The 27874-nt window shown below is 42.2% G+C and overlaps 3 protein-coding genes across 4 annotated transcripts in view; 2 read left to right on the top strand and 1 right to left on the bottom strand.

Moving 5' to 3' along the window:
• The window catches only part of LOC119719074 (ATP-citrate synthase-like), a 38123-nt gene extending 22319 nt beyond the window's left edge, over positions 1-15804 (top strand). For both annotated transcript variants that reach the window (XM_038188377.1, XM_038188376.1), the window contains 7 exons: positions 81-235; positions 843-993; positions 1599-1742; positions 2474-2587; positions 3680-3762; positions 4966-5042; positions 13230-15804. In XM_038188377.1, the coding sequence (XP_038044305.1) occupies positions 81-235; positions 843-993; positions 1599-1742; positions 2474-2587; positions 3680-3762; positions 4966-5042; positions 13230-13318 (813 nt within the window). In that variant the 3' untranslated portion in view covers positions 13319-15804. The remainder of the gene's footprint in view (positions 1-80; positions 236-842; positions 994-1598; positions 1743-2473; positions 2588-3679; positions 3763-4965; positions 5043-13229) is intronic.
• A 197-nt stretch (positions 15805-16001) lies between these two features.
• LOC119719073 lies at positions 16002-22502 on the bottom strand. Its single transcript, XM_038188375.1, has 3 exons — positions 22104-22502; positions 16792-18521; positions 16002-16432 (listed from the first exon to the last, which is right to left on the bottom strand). Exons 2-3 carry the CDS (start codon positions 18493-18495, stop codon positions 16205-16207), a joined length of 1932 nt encoding a protein of 643 aa, XP_038044303.1. The 5' UTR covers positions 18496-18521; positions 22104-22502; the 3' UTR covers positions 16002-16204.
• Positions 22503-23701: 1199 nt separating this feature from the next.
• On the top strand, positions 23702-27653 carry LOC119719072. The gene has a single exon (XM_038188374.1). It carries the CDS (start codon positions 25334-25336, stop codon positions 27302-27304), a length of 1971 nt encoding a protein of 656 aa, XP_038044302.1. The 5' UTR covers positions 23702-25333; the 3' UTR covers positions 27305-27653.
• The last annotated feature ends 221 nt before the right edge of the window (positions 27654-27874 follow it).

Below are 27874 nucleotides of genomic sequence, written 5' to 3'. Positions count from 1 at the left end.
TTTTTTTTGTGACAAACAGTATTTTGACTGTTAGATTTCCCATATTTAGTCGATGTTCATTTTGTGTTTGTGGTTGATAGGAGTTGGGATTGATTCGTAAGCCAGCCTCGTTCATGACCAGTATCTGTGACGAGAGGGGCCAAGAGTTGATCTATGCCGGCATGCCCATCACCGAGATTTTCAAAGAGAGCATCGGCATCGGAGGGGTGCTGTCACTGCTGTGGTTCCAGAGAAGGTAGGCGCTAGAGGGGTGGGTGGGGTGGGATTGGGTTTTCTTGAATAGGATGGGCTAGGTTGGGTTGCGTTGGGCTGGGCTGGATTGAGCAGGGCTGGGCTGGGATGGAATGGGCTAAGTGGGGCTGGGCTTGGATGGGGGATGGATGGGAATGGGCTGAACTGGGCTCAGCTAGGTTAGACTAGATTCAGCTGGGATGGGATGGGTGGTTTTGGGTGGGATGGGATGGATTGAGTGGATGGGAATGGGCTGAACTGGGCTCAGCTAGGTTAGACTAGGTTCAGATGGGATGGGATGGGTGGTTTTGGGTCGGATGGGATGGATGGAGTGGATGGGAATGGGCTGAACTGGGCTCAGCTAGGTTAGACTGGGTTCAGCTGGGATGCGATGGGTGGTTTTGGGTGGGATGGGGTGGATTGGAATGGGCTCAGCTAGGTTAGACTAGGTTCAGATGGGATGGGTTGTTTCGGATGGGATGGAGTGGATGGAAATGGGCTGAGCTGGGCTCAGCTAGGTTCGACTAGACTAGGCTTTTTGGAAAAAAAATTGGGGGGTAATTCCCTTGGTTGCATATTTTTAACTCCGGTACATTTCTCTGTTTGTGCAGACTACCAGCCTATGCAACCAAGTTCATTGAGATGTGCTTGATGGTTACCGCTGATCACGGCCCGGCCGTCTCCGGGGCCCATAACACCATAGTAACGGCCAGGGCCGGCAAAGATCTCATATCTTCACTGTGCTCGGGACTGCTCACCATTGTAAGTACTCCGTGGAATTTATTAACTAAAAATTCTGTAAAAATTCCATGCAATTTTTTCTTTCCAGTGTCACTTGTGGCAACAAGAAATTCATGATTGTGGCCTCTCAACTATGGAGTACTTTGCCATCAACCTGGCTTTGATCTTGAAATCACATCTCATAACATGCTTCTTCATTTACACTTACAATATTACTTAGGTCCCAGCACAATGTTTTTCCCCGATGCTGGCGCTTGGTAAGCTATGTCCATTAAAGCAACAATTGTAGAATTTGTTTAAATAGATGGTTTATGGAATTATATGTAACCCTGTACTAAGTACAATACGCTACATGCTGCCAACTTTAGGGTAATAAGATTTAGATGGTTCCATTTTTAAGGGATAATTTTGGTTTCTTGAATGAGAAGGTACCCAAAAAATCTGAAATCCTTGTATCTTCTCAGCATTTCCACGTGGTCAGGTTGCTTTTGAATCAACTAATTTACATGTGCATGGCTAATGTTAAAAAACTTTTGATTTGGTTTCATAAATCCCACTCTCGGTGTTGTTTTGGATGAGAAGTATAATCTAATTTTTGTCTGGCTTTGTCTTTTTTTTTCTTCTAGGGTGACCGATTTGGTGGCGCGTTGGATGCCGCGGCCAAGCAGTTCAGTGAGGCCTACGACTCGGGGCTCATCCCCCACGACTTTGTCAACAAGATGAGGGCGGAGCATAAGCTCATCATGGGCATTGGACACAGGGTCAAATCGGTGAGTATTGCATATTCATGAGGAAGGCCACTTATCCTATTGGTCAGTCGGACATTACTGTCACTTGGTATGAGGGCGGAGCACAAAATGATCATTGATTGTCATTGGTCACAAGTCAAATCAGTGAGTAGTGTAACTCATGCATAGATGCATTCATGGAAAATGAAGTTGTCCCATTGGCCAGTGCTAATGGTCATTGGCCACAGGCTCAAACCAGTGAGTGTTACCCCTCATGCATATTCATGAGCAGACCCACTTACCAGTGGTCATGCTTACAGTGAAGTGATAAACTTGTACCTGACTTGAAATTGACTTAAAATTGGATTGTCATTGACTTATGATTGCTTTTGATTGTTAATTTATGATTGGTTTGATTGCCTTGTGATTGTCTTGCGATCAACTTGTGATTGGTTTGTGAATCGAAAGACTTTCGACTTGAGATTGACTTGTGATTGACTTGTGATTGACTTGTGATTGACTTGTGATTGACTTGTTATCGACTTGAGATCAACTTGTGATTGACTTGTGATTGACTTGTGATTGTCATGTGATTGACTTGTGATTGACCTGTGATTGACTTGTGATTGACTTGTGATTGACTTGTGATTGACTTGTGATTGACTTGTGATTGACTTGTGATCAACTTGTGATTGACTGTTGGTATCATGTGATTGCCCAGTGATGGACTTGTGATTGACTTGTGATTGTCTTGCAACTCTCTTTTTGTTCAGATCAACAACCCAGACATGAGAGTTGTGATTCTGCAGCAGTACGCCCTAGACAACTTCCCCGAAGCTCCCCTCCTGAACTACGCACTCCAAGTAGAGAAGATTACCACAGCAAAGGTAAGATATAACAACTGTGACGTCACAAAACTTCCCCTGGGGTGGGGAGAGCAGTAGGTTTATCCCACCTCCCCACTCTTTCGTCCGGGTTCCTAGCACACTCTCGAGAAAATCATGAGAAACCTTGAAAATGACTTCCCATTCTTCCAGTCAGGGAAAACTCCAGGAATTTGTGGGGGGGAACGCCAAAAATGATGGGAAAACTCAAGGAATGTGACAGAAATTGGAAATAAATTACAATTATTGTATGCACGGGCTACCATCTTGTTGCATATTGTTAGGAAAGGATGGCTGTAAGCTGAGAAGGGAGGCCCTCGCTTGTCAGCAAGTTGCCCGTGTGTTATAGGTATCTTAGATGCTTTGCCGCAACTTTTTTTTTTCAGGGGATCAGGGGACTGAATGGAATTAAGTAACCTTACTGCGTAATAATTATTTTGTCTTGTTAATGACTTTTGTTTGGGGTTTTTTTGAGAGATATTTTTAGCAGGAATTAGTTTAATTATGTGGTAGTTTAATGTTTGTAATATAAATTTTTAATGTACTTTAATTTTTTTGAGCACAAAAACCACGACACTTTCTATTGTATACAATTGTATATAAATAGCAATAAAACAAATCTAATCTAATCTAACTATACCTCTTGACTACCGAGCAGCCTTGTTAAAGTGGAAATATTTCTCATGAAATTTTGGAAATTTTCTCGGGGAAATATCAGGGAAACTCCAGGAATTTTCGTTTTCATAAAGTGCTGGGAAGCCTGTTGTTGGACTTGATCTCCACCCACCCTTTGGTTTGTGTACATTTCCCACAGTGCAACTGATCAAGTTTTGAAAGTGTACTTTTTTTTTTTGAAGTTCCAGCTTTCGATACACTTTTTCATGAGTAGTTTGAAAAAGGAAACGATACTTGATGCTCCAGTTTTGTTGCAGTTGTCAGAGCCTTTTCCATTATCCAAGTGGCTAGGTTTAGACAGACTTTTTATAATTTTTATGTAGTTATGTCAATTTCTGAAGTACTTTTAAAAACCTGTGCCAAAATTTCCCTCAGGATCATTGATGAGAGCTAGTCTTGTTTCCCGCCTCTTTCTCACAGAAACCGAATCTGATCCTGAACGTGGACGGGCTGATTGGCGTTGCCATGGTAGACCTGCTGAGGCATTGTGGGGCATTTACTCAGTAAGTACGAAAAAAAGCAAACAAATATTGTTTTTGTTCCAGGCACCGCGTTTCCTGGAAAAACCGAAACAAAGTTGAGGTTTAATGTTGACTAATACCTTCAAAAGTACTTAAAGTATGTGTGTTGTGTGCTTGAAAAGGTTTTGAAAATTATGTACATTGCAGAAATATTCGTTACAAGTGGAAACTTTCTGTGTTACGTTTAGTTGGTATGTCATGTGAGATTTACCCCATTCCGTGGTCAATGTGTTTGACCATAAGAGGCCACATTAACAAAACAACATTATCCCTTGAACAAAGACAATGACAAGTTGACGAACTGCCCATATAGGGCTGGATAGCTCAGTTGGTAGAGCACCGGAACGGTAATCCGGAGGTCGCAGGTTCAAACCCCGCTTGAGTAAATTTCTTTGTTCAACTTTTTAAAAAAATCCATAGTCCCCAATAGTAGGGCTTGCCCTTTTGACAGTGCTCAACTGTTCATGGCTTGTTTCACCAAAAGTTTTGATTTGTTTTATTTCTGTTTTCTTTCCATTTTCTGCCGTTTAAGTCCTTAACACGGCTGAGTTTCTCTTTTAGAGAAACTCTACCCTTGAACTTTTATAAGTTTTCCATTACCGTATTTTTCGCTTGGCTAGTTTCATTATCATTTGGTTTAGTTTATTTTTGAAAAGAAACTTGGTGAGAAAAAAAATAAAGATATGAAAATGACTTATACATATATAAGATATATTTAGATATTTATAATAATAGAGGATAAAAAGTGGAAAACGTAACACCGTGGAAAATTTCATTTTTCCTGTTGAAGTGGTTTCTTCAACGTCCACAAAAGGCGAACACTTTACTAATGAAATCACAACTAGCATCCAAACAGCTCGATTTTATGGGGTCGCAAAAGTGGACCCCGAAATTCGTTCGCGCACGCATATTAAATACAGGAATAACACAAAAACGCCCAGTTTTGTAAGTATAGTTGTGTGGATGTTTATATCCTACTTTTAAATGTTCATTCCGATTAACATCTCGTCCAAAGCGCTTTTTGTAGCCCAATTGGGCTGTTCCAGGTCCCAGTGTCCTTTAAACCTTATTTTCAATTTCCATTTTGCCAACTTTTTCAGTTTTCCGATTTTCTGTCCAAAAGTTTTCATCCAAAGAAAAATCATTTTTTGGATTTTAATTTTTAATTTTAATTCTCAATTGCAGAGAGGAAGCCACCGAGTTCATCGAGATTGGCGCCCTCAACGGCCTATTTGTGCTCGGTCGCAGCATGGGCTTCATCGGTAAGTTGCCAGTATTGTCATGTGACTGCACCTTAGCCAATCAGACTGAAGAAACTAGCAGGACGTGGTAGCAGTGTAGTCCGGTTTAGGGAGTTTCCGGGGCTTTTCCACTTTGTGATGAGTTCTGTCAAAAAACAGACTCTTCTTCCAGTTTTACAATGACGGTAGAAGTTTTGAATATTGGACCTTCTTGGGCAACATTTTGGATGTCACAAAGGTTTATAGTCTCAAACGTGAAAACAGAGGTTGCCCGTTAAGGTTTCAAGTCTTTCTTGAACTGATCCAGCTCCAACAATTCATTTGAAAAATCTCCTTCAAATGGAAATTACAAGCTCAAATTTTATATTTGGGGTGCATCAAACAAGGAAACCCAGATTTAAATTTAAATTATAAAAAAAAACTTAATATTTTTGTTTCAAATAATTTAAAGATCATGTGAAACACCAATGTGTCCTCTTGCCAATGATGCCTTGATTGTGTGTCTGTGGCCACGGATGACTGAGCATTTGCATGGGCGTCGCGAAGTGCCCCCCCCCCCCCCCCCCCAGGATAGGGCAATGCTCCTCTGCTCGCGCTTGAAAAAATGATAAATTGAGAGTATAATGAAAAAGTTAAGGAATTTTGGGGGAAAATTTGCTTTGCCCCCCTTTCCCCCCCCCCCCCCCCCCCCCCCCCTGGAAAAAATCCTACCGACGCCCATGAACATTCGTTGTTATTCTGTCAAAGAGTCAAAACCTGTACTAGCTGGGCCAAGTTTTACCTGGGGCTAAGATTGCTGGCTTGTTTGTTTATGCAAAGATCGAAATGGGCTAGGCCTCATGCAGAGCTTTGTGTGGGAAAAGGGTGGTGGCCACATTAAAGGCATTGGGCCATGAGGTGTTGACTGCAACAATGAGAGTGGTTAGATTCTTTGTTTGCTGAAATAATGAAAACTAGTTTCACCTATGCCAAAAATAGTCTTGAGGTCCTGGCTTCGAAACCGAATGTTGCAACCTTCAGCTGTCACATTTAGTCTCTGAAACCAAATGTTGGCATTGCCATATTTGTCTGTTATTGTTCCTTTTTTAAGCTTTGGCAGGAGTTTCTACATGGCGCTTGGTGGTCGGTCGGTCGGTCTGTCCTGGAAAATCGACCAATAATATTTGACCAAAAATAATTGACTAAATACATTATTAAAGGGAATATACAACATTTGCAAACATTGAAAAACAAAACTAACACATTTTTACGAAATACCTTACTAGGATGTTGATAAATGACAGTCTAAAGCATCCTGTAAAATTATGGCACCTGGTGTGAAGTCATTTTCAAGAAAAGTGGTATTTTGTATAAATTTCCAACGGTGGTCGGCCGACCACCGTTGCAAAAACCTAACTATTTTTTGAACTACTGCTCCAAATTTACCATTTTTTCAGTCCAAATTTTCTGTGCTTATTGGTTACATGTTCATGAACGGGTGCAGGCCAGCTAGACTGGTTCCCTTACCTTACAATTTTCCGGCATCTGTAAATTGATCCATTTCATCCTTAGTGGAGTCAGGGAACCAGACTACTTGAACATTTTAGTTTTTCTTGGTTTTCCAGCATTTTTGAACACAAAACTTCAAACATGTCATTGTAACAATATTTGATCTATTATACTTACCCCACAAATAGTTCATTTCTGAAAATTACAGCAAAAGCCAATGATGTACATTCCCTTTAAAAAGTTCTTTTCTTTAGTCGTGATTGGTTGTTGTGTCAGTACATGGCATTGTACCAATGAGCAAGCGTTTTATCAATGAGCACATTTTTGGGTTCAAAATGTGAACAGAAGAGTGCTTTACGGAACAGTGCCTTCCTAAAATGACATCACAGCAAGAGCGCCCTCAGTTGTCTGGAAAAGCATGGACAATATTAAATGTTTAAAGAAGTGCACGTTACAATAACGTGATGTCCAAAAAGAGATGTCAAATAGTTTTCGTAGTTGTTCCTTAAAAAGTCTTCTCATGAACCCTTTAATCTTTAGATTATTCTGCTCATTGTATCACTGCAACAAGCATAATATTGATACCTTTAATTGTCTAACCCCATTTAAAGTCAAAGTTTGGTCTTCACATCACAGCCAGAGAACATGCCACAAAAGGAGTTTGTGTAATGGTATCGATTGAAAACCCTCGAACTAAAACCGTGAGAATATTTGTTGTGACAGACATTTTGAAACCAAGACTGGGTTATAGAAACATGACCACAATAGGGCGGGCATAAATATAGATTCACTTGTTAAAACCATCAAAAGTATAGAAACGGCAACATTTTATTGTGCTTGTGTATTTACATAGGCACTTTGCAAATTGTACATGTATATACATGTAATATTAAAAAAAAACTAATTGTCAAGCTGAATATACAAGTTTTTTTTTTTTGTCTTTTTCGAGAAATTAAGAAACATGTTTGGGTTACATCAATGTTCATATAAGGGTCTTTCTGTAGGGGCCCACTTTTTTTTCCTGTTCCTCTTAACTCTGACGTCTAATGATTTAATAATTCTGATGCTCTCCTTAATGCAGTCATCCTCCAAGAGTGATTATGAATAGCAAACTACCTACCCAACAAATTAAAAATCGTTGAAGTCATTCTCAGTGACACTTTAGTGGAAAATTTCTGATGTAACAGGAACAGAAACAAATGCACCCAAAACTTATGGAAAGTTCCATAAAGTCAGGATCTTTATTACACATTTAAAACCAATATGAAACTTCAACAACAACAAAAATATTCTGGCGGCTTATAGTTTCATGGTTTGCAATCGACTTGTTTTTGGTCATTTCAAATACATTTATTTCCCTGGGTGAGAAAATTATTTGTCCTTGCATAGTTCCTCAAATCCATCCACGTTAACATTCTCAAAAAGATTTCAGAAGTTGAGATGAACAAAAAAAAAATTGACAGATATCTACTTCCTAGCGTCGCTTCTGTGGCAAAAAAAACACATGGGTCGTGAAATGACTCCCCTGTGATTCATATATAACACTGGCATAATAGCTGAGCTGCCAACACAGTTATATGCAAATCATTGTTAAACTTAGCACAAAGCCGAAACATAAACATGCTTAAAAATAAACCACATTACTAATTTCTGGCACCGTGAGTTTGCACATTCATTGCAAGTCAGTAGACAGTTTCACTAGCTTTTCCATGTAGCAATTAAACCATTGGAACTTGCATAACACTTAATTACTCATTGATGAATTAAAGGGAATATACATCATTTGCTTTTACTGTAATTTTCAGAAATGGATGGAATTGGGAGGTTGGAAATATATAGCAAATATAGTTACACTGACTTTTTTGAGGTTTTGGGTTCGAAAATGCTATAAAAACCAAGAAAAACAATCATTGGCGAGCTGCGAAGCAGATGCGAGCCTATGTAATACCAATTTCCGTCCGTCTGTCCGGGCGCCTGTCTGTCCGTCCGTCCGTCCGTCTGTCCGGCCGTCCACGTTCAGATAAAAATGTTGAAGTTTTTGGTTTTAGTTAACTTCGGGAAAAAATTAAATGCAGTTGTCATGTATCATCTCTAGGCCTATAACTTCAGTTAGGTTGATATCATTGCAGTAAATTTTATGATTTTATTGAGGAACTTTAATTCAAGGAAATGTTAAAGTTTTTAATTGTTACATGTACATGTATACTGGTATAACATGTACATGTGTGTATACCGGTATAACATGTACATGTACACTATGCATTTTGGGGATGTGCATGATCTTCTGGTTTGATCTTTTAGTTTATGGGGTTGGAGTAGGGATGGGGAAGGGGAGGGTTGGGTGGGTTGGGGGATAGGGGTTGGAGTTAGGGTTTGTGTGAGTAGGATGAGTAGGGGAGCTAGGATTGGTGGGGCGGGGTGGGTTGGGGTGGGGTGGGGAGAGGGGTTGGAATACTGGGTTTGGGTGGGGTGGGGATTTGTAGGGGTGGGGTGGGAACTTGTAGGGGTGGGGTGGCACAGGTAGGGAGAGGATGGGCATGGATGTAGGGTTGGGTTAGGAGGGGGTTGGGCAGGGGGCGGGATATAGGATCGGAGTAGGGGTTGGGTTGGGGATGTGTAGGGATGGGTAGGGATGGGTTGTTGTAGGGGTTGGATAAGGGGAGGGGGCAATATATAGGGATCAGAGTAGGGGTTGCATGGGGTCAGGTGGGGATGTATGGGTGGGGGAATGGGGTGGGCGGGATATTGGAATTTGAGTAAGGGTTAGGGTGGGGATGTGTAGGGTGGGTAAGGACAGATAGGGGAAGATAGGGTAGGTGTAGGTGGGTGTTTGGGGTTGGGGAGGGTACGGGTCAGGGGAGGGGGAAGGAGATAGAGATTGGAGTTTGGGTGGGGTTGGGATGCGTAGGTGATAGGGTGGGGATGGTTAGGGGAGGATGGAATGGGTGTGGGTAGGGGGTTGGGTGGGGGAGGGGGAGGGGGCGGGTTGGGGATGGGGTAAGGTTTTGGGATGGGTAAGGTTTGGGGGAGGTGGTGATGGTGCTGTGTCTACATGTACATGTATACCCATTCTTGTTCTGCATTTGTGGCGACTACACAAGATTTTTCCCAGGGTAATACAAGTATGGGGAGCAGAAGACACTGTTGGGGCTGCAAAAATCCACAACTGGGTCCTAATTACCCTAACAATGGAAAACTCCCCCATAATACAGTGACGGCTAACCTATATACACATGTATTTATTAGGTAATCTGTTAACTTTTTATGTTGACATTTAAAAACTGACCCCTACACCTAGAATCCTGATCCCCTTCCATCATGCCCATCCCCAACCCTACCTTCAGCCTCCCTTCCTGCCTTGGACAGCGAGCCATGGCGGCTTCGCCGTTCTAGTTTTCCTGTAGTCTGGTTCCCTGACTCCATATAAGAAGAAACAGAGCAGTTATACATACATTGGGGAATTGTAAGGTCAGGGAACCAGTCTAGCTGGCTTGTACCCGTTCATAGGTGTGTAATCGATTGCAAACAAGTGAGATGGTCAATTGGGGCCAGTATTTGAAAAAAAGCCAGTTTTTTTCCAACGCTGATCGGCCGACCAGCATTGGAAATTGTTACAAAAATACCACTTTTCTTGAAAATGACAGTATACCAGGTGCCATGATTTTACAGGATGCTTTACACTGTCATTCACTAACAGTCCAGCAAGGTATTTCAAAATGATTTGGTAGTTTTATTTTTTGATGTTTGCAAACGTTGTATTTTCCCTTTAACTGAGAGATAGACTGCCGGGGCATTTGAGGGCGGTATAAGGAGTAACAGACAGGGCACCTTGGGGCGGTGCAGGGACAAACGTGTTAAAAGGCTCATGCAATGTAATTTTTTTCAATGGAATCCTTGAAAATGCACCTTTGTGTCCCATTAAAAGGGGCACCAAGCCCTGAAATCCCCAAAAATTTCATGTTTTTGGATTGTTTACCTAGCCTATTGCGAACATCGTAAATGAAGGGCGTAAATGAACTTGAGGTCATGAACGTTTATTGTAAGCATTGTTGTGTACGTTGAACATAATGCTGCGCACAACAATAGAGCCTCTGCCGATTGCACACGGTGGGGAGGTTCACATGTACTTGTGCAGGCAAACAAAAATAACATGCATTTTGGGGATAGTCTGGAAAGTTTCAAATCAGTATAAGATGAGACTTTGTGCATGCACATTTAACAATAGTCAAATAACCATTCGTTTAAAGGAAACCAACCTAATGTCTTACCGTTCCCGAGAAAAGATGAAAAAAAAACCCGCTTGTTTACATCGGACATGACGGAGTACGAATATGTTTTTCGTGTCGTTCTCAGTGTACGATATACACGTTGTGTGTCTCGGGAACAGCGGTGGCCAATCACCAATGCAAAAGAGTGGTTTCTTCAACGTCCACAAAAGGCGAACACTTAACGAATGAAATCACAACTAGCATCCAAACAGCTCGAATTTATGGGGTCGCAAAAGTGGACCCCTAAATTCGTTTTCGCACGCAATAATACAGGAATAACACAAAAACGCCCAGTTTTGAAAGGATAGTTGTGTGGATGTCTATATCCTACTTTTAAATGTTCTTTCCAATTGGGCTGTTCCAGGACCTTGTGTACCTTTAACCTTATTTTCAATTTTCATTTTGCCATTTTCAAGAGTATTTCGGTGCCTTTTTGTTTTGTTTGGTTTTTTTGCTCATGTTAATTGCCATATTCATGAGCAAAAGTGTGATGCCATTTCAGTTAGAAACCTCACTGTTACAGCTATTTCAGCACCAAAAGTTGCCTGACTTTTGGATATTTTGCTGTCGTACATTTTCTTTTCTTTGGTGATTCATTGTTGTGTCAGTACATGGCAGTAAGCCAATAAGCAAACTTTAATGTTTTCGTTTCAATGAGCATATTTTTGGGCTCACAATTTGACCGGAAAACCCCTGAACTGGACAGTGTCTTCCTGAAATGACATCACAGCAACAGCTCCCTCAGTTGTCCGGAAAAAGCAAGGACAATTTCTAAATGTTTAAAGAAGTGCACTTTTTCATAAAATTTTAATACCAAAAAGAGATGTCAAAAATAGTTTTCCGACATTTACGGGAGTAAAACTGTACACAAAATATGTTCCTAAGAAAATTCATATCATGAACCGTTTAAAGGGAGCTCTTAAAAAGTAGTGGAACCGCACGACCCGTATTTGGGGAAAATTTGTGTCAGCCAGAAAAAAATGTCAGAGTTTTTCCACTCAACCAAAATTAACTATATGTTTTAGCTAGGCTGTCGATGCATTAACATTTATGTAATTGCTCATGTGGCCAACATAACCCATGATTCATGATATTTGTGTAAGGAAAAAGTTTAGAGTTTTCTTAATTTTTTTTTTTACATTTTTTTTAAAATTAGCCCTGTAGTACCACATATGGATAATGTTGGTATAAAGATTACATCTTTTCCATTATCTTGTTATACTTTCATAGCAACACTTTTTATTTCACTACAAATTTGGCACCTTAGTCATTTACTCTTTCCTTTTTTCACCTACGAATTAGCTCCCATTGTGTCTGCTCTGGGGATTTTCCCCGAGCAAACCCCAATATACGATACAACTGGTTCCACTATCAACAACTTGAACATCAGATTTAATTTCCAGTGAGGTTTATATATATTCAGGCAACAGCCGATCAACAGCCGACTCCTTTCACTATTTTTCATTTGTCAACAAAGATATCAAATTTTGCCCAGTTGAATTTCCCCGATTCCCCTTTCAAATAAAAATTCAGTTCCCGCAAGATTGCCACACAAACTGCAACCTCGTCCCCAGTGCTTACTGTATTTCCAACCACACTTCCAATAGTAAGCCCTGGATAGGAAACTCTCTTCCTGTATCCTGATTCGATACCGCAATTGGCTAGTAATGGATTTTTATCGTGTACTTGGTGTTGTTATTCACAACATGCAGTACGTGTTTTTGCGATCAGTCATCCACGCCTTCTCGAAAATACTTATTTCCTTCCCAATTTGTTGATATTAATATGAAATGTGATACAGCATGTTGTCTCAATAAGATCGTAACAGTTTAATAAAATAAATTGTGTTTTTGTAACTCACGCATGCATGCTCGCGCTGGACGAATTGACCCTGTTTTTACCCAAGACCCCGCATACAAAAACAAACGCTAATGTAACGCACATGCAGGCACCATACTATTCCTCATTTGCATACGTGTTCAAAAATCTTGCACATGTAAATGATCTAATACCAGGGTGAGAGAGCAGGTAGTGATGGGCGCGTACTGCTCGACACCCTGGTGACGAGGTTGCACAAATCTTGCACTGTCTGAGGTTATCTGCAGACTGGTTCCATCCCTTATATGTATCCCAAGTCTGAATAACAATGGAGGGACTAGGAACCAGTCCATGTGCCGACCTTTGGCACCCAATAAACCTGGGAATCCCCTATCCAACCCCTGTTTGTTTACCCCCAACAAACCTGGGAATCCCCTATCCAACCCCCCTTTGTTTATAACTTGATTCCTTTTTATCACTTGTATTGAATTTGTTTGTCTAGAACTCGATTACTTTTTAACTTGTATTGAAGCCCCTCAAAAAAGTCCCCTTTTGGCGACCCATTTATTTCTTTCAAAAAGTTCATGCGAACTTTAAAATATGAAATACCATTTTATTTATTTTTTATTTTAAGGACACTTTTTGGACCAGAAGCGTCTGAAGCAAGGCCTGTACAGACATCCCTGGGACGACATTTCCTACATCCTGCCGGAAATGGAATAGGCCAAATAACATGCACATTCCATTGTACTTTGGGAGAGACCATTAATTGTCAGAGGGAGATCAGTGAGAAGAATTATTTATTGAGCCAGTGGGTGTCCAACATTCCAATTCCCTTTTTTTTAAGAATAGAGCAAGCCATAATAAAACACAGATGTTTATCAAACAGTACAGTTCTCCAGCATTATTGTATTTTCTGAAGGTCAGGGGAAGTGTATTTTTAACTTCAAGTTTGGATTAGTGCCATCAGCTTAAAATCTTGGAAGCAGAAGTTGTCATTAGGATAATTTTTTCCAGTAAAATTATGATTTTCAAAATAAAGTTGTCCAAGTGAATGTATTTAAGCTAGAAAGTGGTCACCGGATAGTGGAAAAAGCCTTAACCAGTTCGCGCTGAATGAAGTGTATACCCGCAAATGTTTTGCAGTATTCAGAACGGATGACAGATAAACTCGCAGGGAGCGAGACTGGAAAAATCTGTCAGTGACCCGCTCGCAGCGAGCGAGGCCGGAAATATGAGTGTGCTGCCCGAGGGTGATGGCTTCAACCCGCCTGGCTTGAGGTCGAGTGAAAATTAATGCTGCGCCTCGTTCTGTTCTTGTCAAAATAATCCCGGCGCGAACTGGTTAACAGAAAAAAAAATATCTGTTGGTTAGAAGAACCCTAAATTCTAAATGTTGGTAGAATGAGCTACATTGCTTAATTGTTTTGTTTTAAGAATTACAGGTTTTCTGCATTTCTAAAACTGTGTGTAAATACATGATATATGATATAATTCTTATATCATAATGTCACATTGTGAAATTTGCGGAGAAAGATTACAAAACCAGAAACTAATTCTTTAAGAAAAATTCCAGAAGATCAACTCTTAAAATCTGATTGTTTTTACAACTACATGCATGTATTGAAAAGGTATACGCAAGTTAAAGCATCTGTATACAAACTGTGAAATGCAGTTGAAACTTCTCGAAAAAAAACCTCATTTTGGAACTTCCTGATAATGTTCTGTATTTGCACCAGTGGTGGTTCCCCTAGACATTCCCAAAGTCTCCCGGTATGTCTTGGAGGTCAAGGGTGGCCTCCTTAGGTCAGGGGTCACCCATAGAGCCACACACATGAGAGGTGTACGGGACAGGAAGCAGGAACTCGTTGGAGATCGGATTTGATTGGATAAGTGGTGTATGAGGAAGTGGCTTTCTTTTTCGCTTTTCGATTGGAAATCACTTTTACTTTTCCTGAAAGTTTTTAAAGATTGGTAGTAGGTACAGTTTTGTTTAACTGTTAAATTCTGTGATATTCGCAAGTCCCCTTCAGATACATGTATATTGCCAAATTCCAAAATTAGTTAGCTGGCTTGTCTATAATGTGATTGTGTACTGTTCAGCCATTTTAATTTTGGCAAAAACCCCCAATGTCGATATAAGCTCAATTTTAGATGCTATGTAAATTTGCAGCATAACACTGCACAGAATTATCAGGTTTCAAATTTTTGACACTCAAAAGTAACATTATTTAATTCACGTGTAATTTCTTCCAGTCAAAACCACGCAGACTGGATACTATATCTTATATGATTTACAGTTTCCCTTCACTCTGTGAGGGTAAATATGGGGTAGGTACCATGACAACGTCATGCCTGGCTTACTGATCCAGGCTTCGATATCAAACCAAGGGATCAAAGTTCAAAGAACTTCACAATTGATGTGTTTGACTTAATTCATTTTGTAGCACTGTACCATAGTTGTTTCGGAAAATTACATATTTGTTTCGTAGCGTCAGTGCTTGCATTTATATTGATACATTATGACTCTAATGTTAAATTTATGAGGGGAAAGGGCTGTATGGGCCTTATTCACGAGTTGGCCATTTTTGTCGAGTTCCCTGAACCTATTTCATTAAGTGTTAACTGTTCAATGGGATGGCGCCAGACTATTTATGCAGGCACAATGCAGAATTATTTTACTGTCTTTTTTTTTTAATCTGGCTTTAAACATTAGAGAATTTTTAATTACAAATTTAAAATTACTGAAGCAGACTGGAATTAATTAGAAATCAACATGCTTTCATGCTTTCATTTCTCTTCGCAAATTCCAAAAATTAAGATTTAACCTCACTTCCAATTCAATATGGCCGACTCGTGAATAAGGCACATGCATGGCAGCCATCTTTGAGGGCAGTAATTTTATTTCGGTGGGATAGACGCGAGTTTCATTTTTGTGAATTCATTACGTCTAAATTGAAATTACCACAGATTCCCTCTTAGATGGCAGTGGTGTGTTTAAATACAACTCAGTTGAATTATTTAAAGATTAAACATATTTTATACAAGATATAGCTATTGAGAGTAAATTCATTAACTTTAGTATGTTATTGTCATTGCTACATGTACCATTGTGTGTATAAACGTTTAAAAATTATGGCAATATTTCTGTGAACTACACAAATGATTATGTGGTGGGTTAATAAATAGAATTAGCTGTGAAAATCGAAGTGTATTTTCAACAACAAATAAGTTTTGTAGATCAGTTGTAGCATGAAACAATATTCAAGTGCTTTTCAAAACAGCTAAATCAATCATTTGCATTCCTATGTGTAGTTTTTGCTTTGTTTTGCCCGTTTTTATTTTTTACAGCAGGCAAAGGGCGCAACTGGTTAAAAAAATGGACGCATCCACCTAACTGAGGTTTGCCCCTTGCCCAAATCAGACATCTCTCATTTTAAAGGCTTCAAAAGCCCCAAACTAGAGGGGAAAAAAATCCTTTTGTTTTCCCCAAGCCTTAAGATAACTGGATTCACAGCGAATAAAAATGAAATCAGATATGTGCCACTGCAACCAATCAGTAATACGTTCAGATGACACCATCTGTAATTCTCATCTGTGATTGGCCAATCAGCGCGTGTCTGTGTCATCTCCACGTCTCTCCGGCCAATGAGGTTGTACATCCTGGCTAAACTGGCAAAGTGATTGGCCGAGACGGTACCAGTCCTCGGCCTTGAACTGCCCCTTCTGGCACCTGATGAAAGTCAGGTGCTCCAGCTCCCTGGGCACGAGGCAGGGGCGAAGCATGATGGGTACGACGCAGGGCCGCTGCAGGTTCGTCATGTGAGCCCGCTGAACCTGAAGCAGATGTACAGATTTTAAAGAAATTGATCAATTGAGGTCCCTAGTTAAAAATTTTAAGGATGGAAAGCAAGGAGAAAATTGGTGGAAGATACAGGGGTTATACAGATTGAGAGCTGAATTCAGAAGTCTGTATTTGCATTGCTTACATGACCTCGAGGCAATTTGTCAAAAACAGATCACAGCATGTCTAGCCAGTTACTGGGCGTACCACAACGATTAGACATCAAATGTGTCTAATCAGATGATGTTCATCTTCCATTGCGCACCTCCAACACAAAATGTCATTGTCATTTTAGTACCTGCAAAACTGAAGACGGGCAAATGAAATGGAAAATTAATCAAACTTTGCTTACTTCGTATCGACACCACTGATCTCTGAGGGAGTCAGGAGTCATGATGATCAAAGTGCGGTAAGAGTTTGTCACAGACTCTGCAATGTTCTCTGCAATGGCTGCCCCAAGCTGATAATCTCTGTATCTGATGTTCCCTCTGACGTTAAACTCCTTTTCCAGCCGCTTGACCAGTGCTACTGTCCACTTGTGGTCGATGTGAGAGAAGCTGATGAAGAAGTCATACTTAAAGGCGCCCTGGTTGCGACTAACGTAGCGTACCACATCCGGTGTGGGAGAATCATCCCCAAGAACGTTTGCGTAGCCCGGCCGGTCCTCGGCGCAGTAGTCAAAGCGGGCCAAGTCGCACTCAAATCCCTGGCAGTTGACGCCGTGACGGTGCCGCCAGGCTTCCTCGAGAGCAGTTGCCTGCTCCCTCATCCTCCCACGTGACTTCTCTTTCTGCCTGGACTGCATGGCGGCGCCTTCCTCCTCTCCAAGAGATGTCAGGCACTTGGCCCAGCGCTCGTGGGTCAGCGAAGGATCAAAGTTGTCATCCTGGTCGCTCTTGATGGCGTTGCTGAAGTACCGAAGAGCTTTGTATGGCTGCTTCAACAAAAAGTAGACATAACCCAGGTCGGAGAAGTCAGCATGGGTCTCCTTTAATTCCACTGCCCGAGATAAATCAGAGAGAGCTCCTTGCAAGAGTCCATCCAACTTGTCTTTCGAGAGTTGAGTCTGGAGGTCTTGGTCTTCGTACATCTTCATGGATACCAAAGCACGGCCCCTGAATGCGAGCCAAGACTCCTTCTTGAGTAGGCTTCTGTCTAGAAGCTCCTTTGCCCGATCATACATCTTGAGTTCCATGAACTGAGCTCCGATGTTTCCCAGGACTTCAGCATTGTCTGGCTGAAGATCTAGAGCTTTTGCGAAGCAATCGGTGGCCGTGAAGGTACAGGTATCGTCTTCCAGAGCATCTGCCAGTGTTTTTCCAGGACAAGCCGAGAGAAGGGTGCCTATATAAACCCAGGACAGTCCTTGGAGATCCAAGCTCACTCCCTCTATCCCGGTCACTCGATGAAAGCATTCTACAACCTCCCGCATCCCTTGTTCGGCTTCTCTCTCTTCCTGGACCACTCCACTGTCCAGCATCTGCATGTACCGCCGGTGCAGTGCCAGGCCATAGTCGTACATCCACTCGGCTCTCTCGGGAGTTGTCACCGCCCCCTCAGCACACTGCACTGCTTTACTGATGTGCGACAGGTATGTGAAGCATCTCCGGTGCTCCTGAAAGTTACGGAGGGCGAAGGCCCGGTCAGCGTAAGACCGAGCAAGGTGGAGGGCATCCCTCTTGGCCAGTAGCTCCCGGAGGATCTTCAAGCTAGCTCTGTACTGCGTCATCCGGGACTGCCTCCTGTAGATGACCATCAGATTCCCCACAGCATTCATGTTGTTGGCATCCTTGGTCAGCACCTCTTCAAACTTCTCCTCAGCCTCTTGGATCATCCCTAGGGAGTAGTAGACGAAGCCAAGGAGATTGGTCACGGAGAGCCAGAGGGAAGGTCTGGTCTGGAAGTCAACCTCTTTCCCTTCCAACAGTTCCTTCTCCCGTGTCAGGGTCCTCCTGTCAATACCATGGAGATCCATCCAGGTCAGATGGCATCCCATCGCGCCAATAACCTCCTCATCCTGGTCATAACCCCAGCCTCTACCATCTGAGGAGAACATCTTCCCGGAGAGAGTAAGTCAGGTTACTGTGAAGAAAGCAGTAACAACTTCTTTAAGAAGCAGTCTAAGAGCAGTTGTTCAACAAGAAAAGAAAAGTCTAATCCTTTGATTAAATTTTCATTCAACACATACGAGCGTTGTCACGCGTACAAGAATGTACAGACAGCTGTACTGGTTTCTTGTAACAACGTTACTGATTATGTGGCGTTGTGGTCCAGTGGTTATGGTATTCGACTCTTGTGCCGTGGTACATGGGTTCGAATCCTGACCGTGGGAACATGGTGCTTGTGCTCTTGAACAAGGCACTTTAATACCATTACTACTTTCTCCTTTATATGGGACAGCCGTAGGTCCCGTGTGTTATGTAATGCACGTTAAAGAACCCATTAACACTTGTCGCTAAGAGAAGGGGTTTGCCCCGGTGTTTCTGGCAGTGGCTGCAATATGCGCCGCAGCACCTAGCAAAAAGTGCTGCATAATGGGTCTCATTTTTTCATATACAAGCTTCCTTTAATTTACCTGACTTTATTCGCATTTTACCCTAGTGCTTTGTATCCTTTGGAAAAGGCGCTTTATAATTACGGTTATAAACAGCTCGCTCGGATCGGATTTGAACTCACGACCTCCAGCTTCGAAATTGACTAGCAGGCTGACCAATCTTGCAGTGCTTGGCCAAACAAATCTGGATAATCTGCTCGGCATTTTGCAAGGCAGTTGATCTTCAAGATGCATCGGATGGCGGCGCAAATTTCGTTCGATATCTTATGTGTGAGTCCCTGATCAAGCATAAACTCATGTATATTTTCCGATTTAGATGGTCGACACTCCAATTCTTGGACAGGAACATCTACACTGTACAAGCGAGGCACTGTACGCATGCGCCCTCTGCTCGTGTTGGTATCTGTAAACTAATTATGCAGGCCAGCGTTTTCCACTTTGACCGATTGCCCGTCCAACTTAGTTTTGATTGGCCATTAAAACGGGGAAGCACTCGAAAATAAACGCGGAAATTATTGGGATTCGCACCGAACTGAAAATCGTATAACACTCCCCACTGCGTCATGATTGCACACGTGAGTGGACGTTTATCGCTTAATAAGAAATGTCGAAAAAGAGAAAAGGCAAGATTAGAAATTATTGTAGTGATGCGGAATCGCTAGTTTCCTGGATTAAGATCAAAATGATTTCAGTCAAAGAAAAACAAGTCAATGTTTCTGTTTTTGTTTTGTGTGTGTGTGTTGCCGGTGGTGGTATTGTTTTTCTTTAGAATTTACAACGAAGGATCGATCTGGGCGAATTCTTTTTAAAGCGCACCAGATGTATGGATCAGCAGTTTGAATCAGACATTTCTGGCCGGCGATTTACTATTAAAAAAATGAAAAACTTACGGATTTATAGTTAAATTTCTAAAGATCGATTCGGTTCATAAATAACAAGATCGAATTCGTCGGAACGTCACAACGTCATGGCAGTTTGTTTTCAATTTCTTTCTTTTCTATGTATCTACGACTTCGTAATCAGTGGTGGAGCTAGGTTTGAACTTAGGGGGGGGGCACTTGGGGTGCACCAATTTTTTTCAAGGGGACACTAAAGGCAAATGATACATATTTATTTCTGTTCAATTCAAGATGTTTAATGGGGACATGAGGGGGAACGGACATCCACTGGGGGGACACTGGGGGGACACGTGCCCCCCCCCCCCCCCCCCCCCCCCCCAGTTAAGCCACTGCAGTTCGTATTTTAAAGTCCCTCCGCAATCGCACGAATCGTGATTTCAAAAACATGAACAAGAAGTAGCGGCATATTGAACCTGTATTTATCGACAGTGGTATGTACAGAGCGAGATATTCAATAAATATATTATTGCAATAATTTCCCAAAGGATGCAATTTATAATGTTATCGCTCGCTGAACCTGATAAGCCACGTCCTGTAAATAAATATCAACAATAAAATGTCAACAGTGTATCTAGTGGTATCACTCGAGTGTTGGTATTTGTCATTGTCTGCACTAGAAAAAGCCCCGTTAAAAGTCTAAGTCAAACACGCAGCAAAAAAAATATACTTTTTAACAACGATGGTTGGCTCTGTGTATTTTGTTGTTGTTGAAAAAATACAATCGCCACTGCCAGGAATTGTCAACACTTTGGGTCAATCCTAACCATTTCTACTTCGCAGACTACACACATATGGTTGGTTGTAGCATTATTTTTTTTAAGAAGCTTAAATGCAGATCTTATACTGTGCCCTGCCACAACTCAGACAAACAGTTTGGAAACTTAATTGGCCCCCTACAAGCCCCTTCGTGCACGTATTGGTCCTTCTCCTACACAATAGCATCATCATAATAATAGAATGAACGTACCATACAGCCAAATAAAGCTGCAAACTTACTAATTGCCCCGGGTGTATAGTCTGTCTTCTCGGTGAAAGCATTCAACCAAATCGAAATCTCACAAATCCGAAACCCCGACTGCTATGTCATTACTCCGCAGGGAGCTTTATACGAAAAATCCCGCATCGTGGTTGATTTATATTATCGGGAAAAAAACATTCTCGAGAAAAAAAACACTGTAGTAGGTTCTCCACAAAAGGTCAGTTCGATTCCAAGCTGTATACATTTTGATACACGTTTTGAAAGAAAAACTTAGAATGTAACTCCGTATTAATGTTTTGATGAAGTACTTTTCCAAAGTTGATAAAAGCAACATGTATTCACCTTACAGCTACCTTTCTTGCACCTTTCTTACCGTGCGTGTGGTTTTCCATCATATTATTGAGCTTAAGGTTCCGAAAATACTCATATTTTCATTTGCAGCAAACTGAATCCAATGGAAAGTTTACATTAGACTAAAAGCAATAACGAGCAAGTGATACATTTCATCTTATAAAACCAGAGTAAACGACCTACACCATTATTTTACCATTATTTTGCTTACCATTATTTTACTTACCATTAGTTCATGGGCGTCGCCAGGATGTTTTCTAGAGGGGGTGCAAAACATTTTTTTCCCAAAAAATTCCTGTATTTCTCAACATATTCTCGATTTCTCAGTTTTAGAGGGAGGCAGGGACATTTTGCACCCCCCCCCAACTCATTAAATTTACACCACTGTGACTTCGCGCCTCTTTTTCTTTTCTTTTTTTCTCTTTTCTTTTTCTCTTTTTTTTTTTTTTGGCTTTTCCGGGGGGGGGGGGGCAAGCGCCCCCCTTGCCCCCCTCGGCCCCCCCCTCGCGACGTGCCCATGCAGTAGTTTACTTACCATTAGTTTACCTACCATTTAATAGTTTACTTACCATTGTTTATACTTACTTTAGATGAACACTATAGTAACGTGCACTCGTTAAAAATTGCACTATTTTGAGATTTAGTTTAGAGATACTAATAAATAGACAAAAAGACAACTGTCTCTCACCATGCAAAATTTTAACCCCTTATAATAACGTTGGGAGCTCAACTTAGTGCGCTGCACCCTTTAATAACCAGTTTGTAGTAGTATTATGTAATAAATGTTAGTGTTACTTTAACACTAACAGGTAAAAATCCCCACTATGCTACTTCTGTAAATCTTGATTATGTAATGTATGGTAAATAGCAGAAAGTGTTACCTGAACGGTCCCGTCCAATGACTCATACAAATCTAAAAACAAAGCCACTGACGCATCTATTGTCTTCCAAAGCTGACTCGCCACCAAGCCGCGTCGATGGCAATGCAACTATTACCGTGTCGCCAGTTCAACTGCACACTCCGGCCGCCATGTTGCTTCCAACTCAATAATGTACACAGCTGCTTTTTAATACCCATACAACTCCTTCTGAGTTTTTCCCCTGGATTTCCGGGTTCACCGTTTTTTCAGGGCCCGCAGTTTCCACCCCGCAGAATGTAGTGCTATTGTTAAATCATGATGCAGCCTGCACTGTGCTGTTAGTTGAGGAACAACTCTAGCAAAAAAAATGAATAATCTCGTGACTAACCGCGAGGCAACATGGTTTTAGGACTATTTATCATAAATCTAGCTGCTTGCTCCGACCAATATTCCGTGCCAGTTCTCTTGCTTTCTGTCTGTCTTTCTTTGAAATATATGAGCAAAAACTCCCTGTGAATTTAATTAAGCGAAAACCAAGTTGAATTGCCCGAAACAGACCTGTTTTATTTCAGCAGCCACCTTTAAATATCTATCTATATAAGACTTCGGTATTATTGATTTTTTCCCCATTCAAATCAACGTAACCAAAGCGAGGCTGGAAGGAAAAAAGTTCTGGTTCCTTCTTGCATTACAAACATTATCATTCAGTACTGTTATTGGATACAGGGAACATGACTGAAATGGTGGCAGCATGATAAAATTAATGTTTATGCGTATCCTTGTGAAACAAAAGCAAGTACCTGAAAGATCGATCGCTCCTCAAAAATAATGTTCCCGAAATTAAAAATATCCCCAGCTGTCCCGTCTAACATTATTCTAATCGCCCAGCTGTATCGCAAATTTTAACGGTAACCGCACAAACGAACAAAATGCACAAATTACAAATGATGGACTGTAGCTTTAATGACCAGACGGAGCAAAAACGGGGAATTCCCTCCGCGTAAAATTCCACACAGGCATAGTCACGCGCGTGACCTTTGCTTGGCAGCTCGGTCAGGGTGGAGTACCCAGGCCCAGCGGCGCCGCTGCATAAACTGCACGTATGCGCAAGCATAGAAACCTCGGAGTTGCTGGCTTTACAGAGGCAATGGGCCTTTTTATGGCAACCAACAGAAAATTCATTTCATTGTTTGTGAACAATGGACATATTTTTTGTTACCTTATTCCATATTTTGACCATGCATGGAGTAACATAGTTACACTCTCGTGATTATGCTTAGAGTAGCTCGCCCTATACAGTCCATAGGCAACCTGTATTTCAGCTGTGTTTTTTTTTTCAACGGGGCGGGACTTAAACACCGCCCCCCCCCCCCCTCAAAAAAAATATATTAAATCCTCCCCACAGAAAAGTTTTCTTTCGTAATTCCTGATGTTTAGTTGTTGATTCTAGAATTTTTTGTCCATATTCTTTTTTAATTCTCAGAAAGGAGATGCTCCGTTATTGCGATCTATCTGGTTGAATTCAGCGCCCACCTATCTAAATCAGACCTCGCTCCTCATAATATATATATAGCCCATCAGACCCCGATATAATTTATAGTATTGTATCATTAATTTAAATTTGGTGTCAATAATCTTTCGATCATTGACACCTTATTTTCATATTCTAGCAAATTCATTTCATTTCAATTTTGAGAAGATCATGGGAAGATGAACACATAAAAATTCCATTGGCCGTCCCCGCTTACATGTAGTCAAAGATTGACGCCCGGGGGAGACGTGAAAGTTGACCTTTGACACGCGTCACCAGACAGACAGCATTCGTTTCTTCATCAACATACTGCACATGAGGCCGGCTGCATTATTTAGTCTGCACAGTCATGTTCACTACATGTACATGTACCTCACATCATACATCTATGTGCCTAGCGAATAAGCGCTTGGATTCAGCTTCTTGTGTGGACGTGCATATAACATTGTGTGGAATTCCCCGCCGTTGTTTCGTTGATTGTACATGAATACCGTATGCTGACGTCCGTCCCACGCTCGAAGTGGTTTTGCAGTTTCTGTTTTGCTGTGGCTGGGTGTACTGGTACGTGAGCAGACAAGCTAACCGCACGCGTACAGCAGGGACCCTGACTGTATCACGGGTATACCTGGATTCACTTCGCAGTTTCACCACCTATTCCTCGAACTTCACTTTGGAAAAACTCATTTTATGGAAGATATTGAACAGATTGTAGCGTGTTACAGACGGAGGAGTTATCCTGATAATAATATTGTCAGACAGAAAAGTGCAGTTGTCGACTGTACATGTACATTCATCGCACACCGATTTTTTTTTTTTGGAAAGGCAAACCAGACTACTTCAGACTACACGGATCGATAAAGGCACACAACATTGTACTGCGTGGATGGAGTGCTTTCCTTGTAAACAGAACTTTCTCTTTCACGACACTCGTCTTGCACTTGCAACCTGTAAACCTGCAAGGCAGCAGTTGGTGACTTTTTGGTGTTTTCCCCCTTATTTCGCAACATCATGGACATGACGGTGTGCGCGTAAGGAGCTGAATCATTATGGCCACTAATGATAGTTAACCACGTACACGGTAACAGACGGTCCGAGTGCACACGTCAACTCTCACATTGGAAAGTTTATTTATTTTGCACAGAAGTACACAGTATGATGTAGAAACTAAAAGTTATCCTCAATTTCACTGGTCTGGGATCATGAGGCAAAACTATGCAGGCGAAAATGCGAGTATAGCATGTACAGTTCATGTACGTTTTGCTCTGTGGACGACGCATCGAAAGTGCACTTGCTTGACGTGTTTGTGGTGTCGCTGGATGGTTTATTTACTACGTGTTTGCGCAACACATATTGTGGATAAATAGTCTGATGCAACTTCTATACACTTTGTGTACATTTTAAGGTGTGCGTCCATCCGAACACATTCTTTTCATCATTGAAAGAGTATTACACATAGAGATTGTGAGCTTCTTGAAGATTTCCGTGAGCACCACCTCGACTCTTGAAATCTTTTAGGAAACTGAATGAATTGTGATGCGCGAAATTGTTTCTAACAACATCCTCAGAGGAATGTTATGTTCCCGAATTTATTGCTGAGAAGAGAGCTTTGGATTCTCAAGTAAGGATGGACGGAGGTGGCGGGTAGAGGTCAGTTTCGCTGTCTGAATGACACTGAAAATTAAATCACGATTCCCATCGCCAGTCTGGGCAGTTCAGATCCATGGGTAGCTTGAACTACTGCGATGGGCATCAGACTATCAGGCGGAGGGAATACCACGGCATCATGGCCTCTGGTTATGACGTGATCGAATCCTTCGGATGCCACCTGAGCTGGACTGAGCTGCGCCCCGTGGTTGCAGACCGACAGACTCTCAGTCGAGAGGAAGGTATCCTTGCCAGGGAGGAGTGGGACTTCAGCGACCGCCCCACCTACTACACAGCTATCAAGAATCTGCAGGGATTCATTGCCTACCACTTGAACAAGCACGACCAGGCTTTGGGGTCCTTCCGTGATGTCCTGAAAAACGACGAGAATAACATCAACGCCCTGGGAAATCTCGCTTTCATCCATGAAAGGCTGTTCGAGATTGACGAGCGGAATCAGTACTGGGACAAGCTCAAGAGGGTTCTTGATAGAGCTAGTTACGAAGAGAGGGCTAGGGCCTATGCTGATAAGGCCCATGCTATTCGCTACTTCGAGCAGTTCAAACGGTGCTTTCGGTACATGAGATTCATCGAGAGAGCTGCGACTATCGGGAGAAAATGCGACGGTCCGCAGAGAGCAGAATGGTTCTTCGACTATGCCCTGGCTTTGTACAGGAGAGACGTCCAGATGCTATACCTCAGGAAACTTGCCAAGGAGGCAGACTTCGCGCCTGAGCATTCTGAGTGCTACTCGGATGACAAAATCAGGGAGGGATTCCTGAAGGCCTGCCGGTTTTTCCTGGATGTGGCCCGAACCAGCACCTCGAGGGATTACCAAGCTTTGTCCTGGGTATTCCTGGGGATCCTTGTCAATCACGACCCGAAACACAGAAGCATCGCGATGGCATTCCCCGATGAACCAGACCTCCAACACCTCACGGCAGGAGATTGCTATGAAAGAGGCCTGGAGATCCACCCGGAACATGTCATTGTTCTCCGCAGGGTAGGGTCGGAATATGTCAAGCTAGGACGTTTTTCTGAGGCCAAGTTTCTGCTGGACAAATCTCTTGATATGCTCACATCACAATTTGGGTATAGACACCGTGCACTCATGTTCCTGGGTATGTTTGAAGCAGCTGACGACGAGGACAGAAGGACAGGGCAGGCGAGACAGTGGCTCCGAGAAGCTGTCAAAGACCTCCACAAGGCTCTTGAAATGAAGGAGTTCCACGCAGATTACTCAGACCTGGGATATGCTTATTTTCTCCTCGGGGAAACAGATAAGGCCCTGGTCAAGTTCGAACGGGCTACAAACAGTGAGCAAGACGATTACTTTGACACGGTGTTGACCCATCAGCGATGGGCTCAGTGTCTGGAAAGTAAACACCAGCGGGAAGGTAGCTTGCTACAACTAGAGGAGGCCAGAAAAGTCCGAGGGAAGATCCTAGAAACTCCCCTCGAGGAGGATCAGTCGGACTTCTTCAGCGACGACTTTGACCACTACAGTACCAAAGAGAAACCTGGCTTTGTCCGAATTCTCCAAGACTACCACTTCTGGGCAGCTTATTCCAGGAGACGCACCTCTGAACTGAATCCCCCAGAGGCGCTGGACACGCCTCACATCAGGACCCGCTATCGGTACGACTTCTTTGTATTTCATGCGGAGAGAGACAGCCGGTGGACGGTGGCGTTCGTCCACAAGCTGGAGTCAGAGCACGGGCTCTTGGGCAGCATCCAGCGGCGAGACTTTGAGGTCGGAAGGGACGTCTCCTCCGAGATGATACGATGTTTGAGGGAGAGCTACAGGTTTATCATCATCCTCACTCCTCGACCTCCCACCGTTAGCTTGGGCTGGGAATCATTTGCCATCAATCAGGCGGTTATGGAAGGCAGCAGACGAGGTGAGGAGTACATGGTACCCATCAAGCTCCGAGATTGCTCCGTTCCTGATGTGCTTCAGACTCTAACTGTCCGGGAGTGCGAAGAGGGCCAACTCCTGAAGAAACACTGGAACGAACTGGTGCAGAAACTAACACAAGGGCGGTAACATTCTGTCCACCTGTTCATTACACCTGTTAAGTCCACTTCAGTTCAATTTAAAATAATTGTTTTCCTGCTCTTTGTGGGTTTTGTTCAGGCTCAATGTCATGGTTCTGCTGACGTATAGCCTAACTGAAGAAAGATCAGCGTGCTTTTATACATTTTAGCAAGGAATTGGGCGCGTGCGTACATTCCTAGCGCAGAATTTCTTTGCTAGCGCTGTAAGCACGATCATAATGGTGACCATAAGCGCAGAACTCGATGATTAAGCATCGCCATGAAATCGAGCCGGCCCAATTTCACGGCGCTGCTAATAAGCACAAAAATGTGCTTAGCACAAAAAGTCTAGCTTTTAAAAGCACGTTACCAGCCAAAACTTTGTGTGATTTTCATGCTAAGAAAACAATAGCTGAATACTAATCAGGAGCAATATACATCTCATGGAGTTTTGGCTGGTGAGCTGCTTTTAAAAGCCAGACTAATTTTTTTGTGCTAAGCAAATTTTTTTGTGCTTAACAGCGCCGTGAAATCCCGTGGTGTCCTTTGTTGCAAACCGAAGATCGGGTCGTATTTTATG

This window comes from Patiria miniata, unplaced genomic scaffold, assembly GCF_015706575.1.
Source record: "Patiria miniata isolate m_02_andy unplaced genomic scaffold, ASM1570657v1 HiC_scaffold_8, whole genome shotgun sequence".
NCBI classification, from domain to species: Eukaryota; Metazoa; Echinodermata; class Asteroidea; order Valvatida; family Asterinidae; genus Patiria; species Patiria miniata.
Note: the sequence above shows the minus strand (reverse complement) of the source record. Positions and strands in the feature narration are given on the sequence as shown.